Source organism: Babylonia areolata, chromosome 17 (genome assembly GCF_041734735.1).
Source record: "Babylonia areolata isolate BAREFJ2019XMU chromosome 17, ASM4173473v1, whole genome shotgun sequence".
Lineage (NCBI taxonomy): Eukaryota > Metazoa > Mollusca > Gastropoda > Neogastropoda > Buccinidae > Babylonia > Babylonia areolata.
The window spans coordinates 1,975,251-1,977,750 of record NC_134892.1 but is presented as its reverse complement, the minus strand read 5'-3'; the positions used below and the strand labels follow the sequence as shown (position 1 = coordinate 1,977,750).

Sequence of the window (2,500 nt, the reverse complement as noted above, 5' to 3'; positions counted from 1 at the left end):
TGTGCTTTCATATCTGTGAAACTGCATGTTTGGTGCATATCTGTTATGCATGTGTGGGTGTATGTGTGAATGTGTGTCTTCATGTTTTACACTTATTTGCTTATTTATCATCATTGTTGCCTTATTTATTTATTTATCTATTATTATTATTATTATTATTATTACTACTACTACTACCTTTTTTATATCATAATTATTATTCATTTATTTATTTATTTACTTATTTATGTACACTTATCTATTATTTATTCACCTTTTTTTTCTTTTTTTTTTCCTCAAGGCCTGACTAAGCGCGTTGGATTACGCTGCTGGTCAGGTATCTGCTTGGCAGGAGTGGTGTAGCGTATATGGATTTGTCTGAACTCAGTGACTGAAACTGAAACTGAAACTGTCCAAAAACACTTCGGGTGCCCTTCCCTTGCTCTCCATCAATACTTCAAGACTAAATTTCTTCCGTGTGCAAAAAAGTACCTCAGGATGGAAATTTCCATCTGCGTCTTTGTAGGAATTTTTCTGTCGCAAAATCATTAAATCCATGTGAAACTGTCATAATAATAGGATAGTGTATTTGTTTTCCTTTCAGAAAAGTATAGGTGACATACACTTTCTTTTGGCAGTTTGCATGCTAGATTTTTTTTTTTAAATTTCAATCCATTGGTAAACAGTTGTCACTGAGCATAAAATAGGCCTGGCATTGTGAGAGGGTTAACCGGCTGCTTATTTTTCTTCTTGAATTTACTCTTTCCATGTCAAGGATCGGTAAGAAGGGTGAGGGAGTTTGAGTGGTTTTATAATTCATGTTCCTTTGCACGCTTTGAACGTGCTTTACTTTTACAATTTCTACGTATGTGAAATATTTCTATGTTTTATTTCTCTTGTACCTTTGCATGCTCTGAACGTGCTATACATTTACAATTTCCATGCGTGTGAAATATTATCTTACTGATGTACTATCTCATGCTTGCCTGTCACCCATGGGCCGATTTTCCTTGCATCTTTCATGAGGGCACTGATGTGATCTGATCTAATTTGATTTGGGAAGAGCGTAACTACAGAGACAACAGGAAGAAGACTTGTGGTGCATCACATGACCGTGAAAGAGAAGTTGATTCAGGTCACACCAACACACTATGACAGAAAGCATCACCTCCAAAACACAGATCTAACTCCACAAATCAACAAATCTTTACACGGTCGTGAATCAGCAATGAAATCTTCACAGGTCCTGAGTCGATATTCCAATTCCTTGCTTTGAAAAACGTATACAAATAAAGGAAAAAGCATGCAGCTTGCAGCATTGCAACTGGACACGTGCATACATGCGCCCATGACACAACTGAAAGAAAACTGCTACACACAAGAAAAAGAGCATTGGCAAGATTAATAAATACTGCAGTCATGGCTAAGTGTGGCTGGCTAATGCAGGCAGGCGTGCAAGCGCCAAATGTGTTTGTGCAAATTGTATAATAGTGTCAGCTATTTCTATAAACATTTCTACACTGCAATGGGAACAGATAAAGACAGATATATAGAAAGAAAGAGAGAGGAAATAACTGAAAGAAGACTTGATAAAAAAAAGAAAAAGAAAAAAAGAAACATAGATGTGTGTGTTGATCAAAAGGGGGTTGGGGGTTGGCGTGGGGGGGATATCAAATAACACTGATGTGAAAAATGAAAACACCCCATGACAGAAAGGCCAGCGATTCTCATTACCAGAACCTAAGTAAACCTGAAAGAATAATCCTAAATTAGAAACAGAAACCAAACAAACTATACACATAAGAATAAAAAAAACACTGACAATAAGGAAAAAGAAAACCTTACTAAAAATAATAATAACTCTACTAAACCACAAAAACAGCAAAACTCCAAAACCCGAAATTCATACAAAAATAAAGAAGAAAAAATCCAACACAAGCTCAGGTGCTTAAAAAGCGGGGATTACACCTGGTGGGGGATTAGGGTGAGGGGGTGGATGGGGATACAGGTGAGAGAGTGTTACCTGGAGGGAGGTCTGCAGGCGATGCAAGGTGTGCTGCTGCTGAAGCTCTGCTTGCCGCTCCACTGCCATGGGGGTCACCTGCATCTGTTGGTACACACAGTGTTCATACACACACACACACAGTGTTCACACACACACACACACACACACACACAGTGTTCATACACACACACACACACACACACGCACACAGTGTTCACACACACACACACACAGTATTCAAACACACACACACACACAGTGTTCACACACACACACACAGTGTTCACACAGTGTACACACACACACAGTGTTCATACACACACACACACACACACACAGTGCTCACACACACACACACAGTGTTCACACAGTGTTTCACACACATACAGTGTTCAAACACACACATACACACACCAAAAAAAACAAAAACAAAAAAAAACAACCCCCACACACAAACTACCGAACTCTGACCACAAACAATCCTGCGACCACTCGCCAACCACAAACAACAAACAA

The 2,500-nt window shown here is 38.8% G+C and overlaps 1 protein-coding gene across 1 annotated transcript in view; it reads right to left on the bottom strand.

Moving 5' to 3' along the window:
* LOC143291576 (uncharacterized) overlaps positions 1–2,500 on the bottom strand; it is an 80,200-nt gene that overhangs the window by 27,406 nt on the left and 50,294 nt on the right. Inside the window, exon 14 of the mRNA XM_076601503.1 lies at positions 2,003–2,086. Coding sequence (XP_076457618.1) covers positions 2,003–2,086 — 84 coding nt within the window. The remainder of the gene's footprint in view (positions 1–2,002; positions 2,087–2,500) is intronic.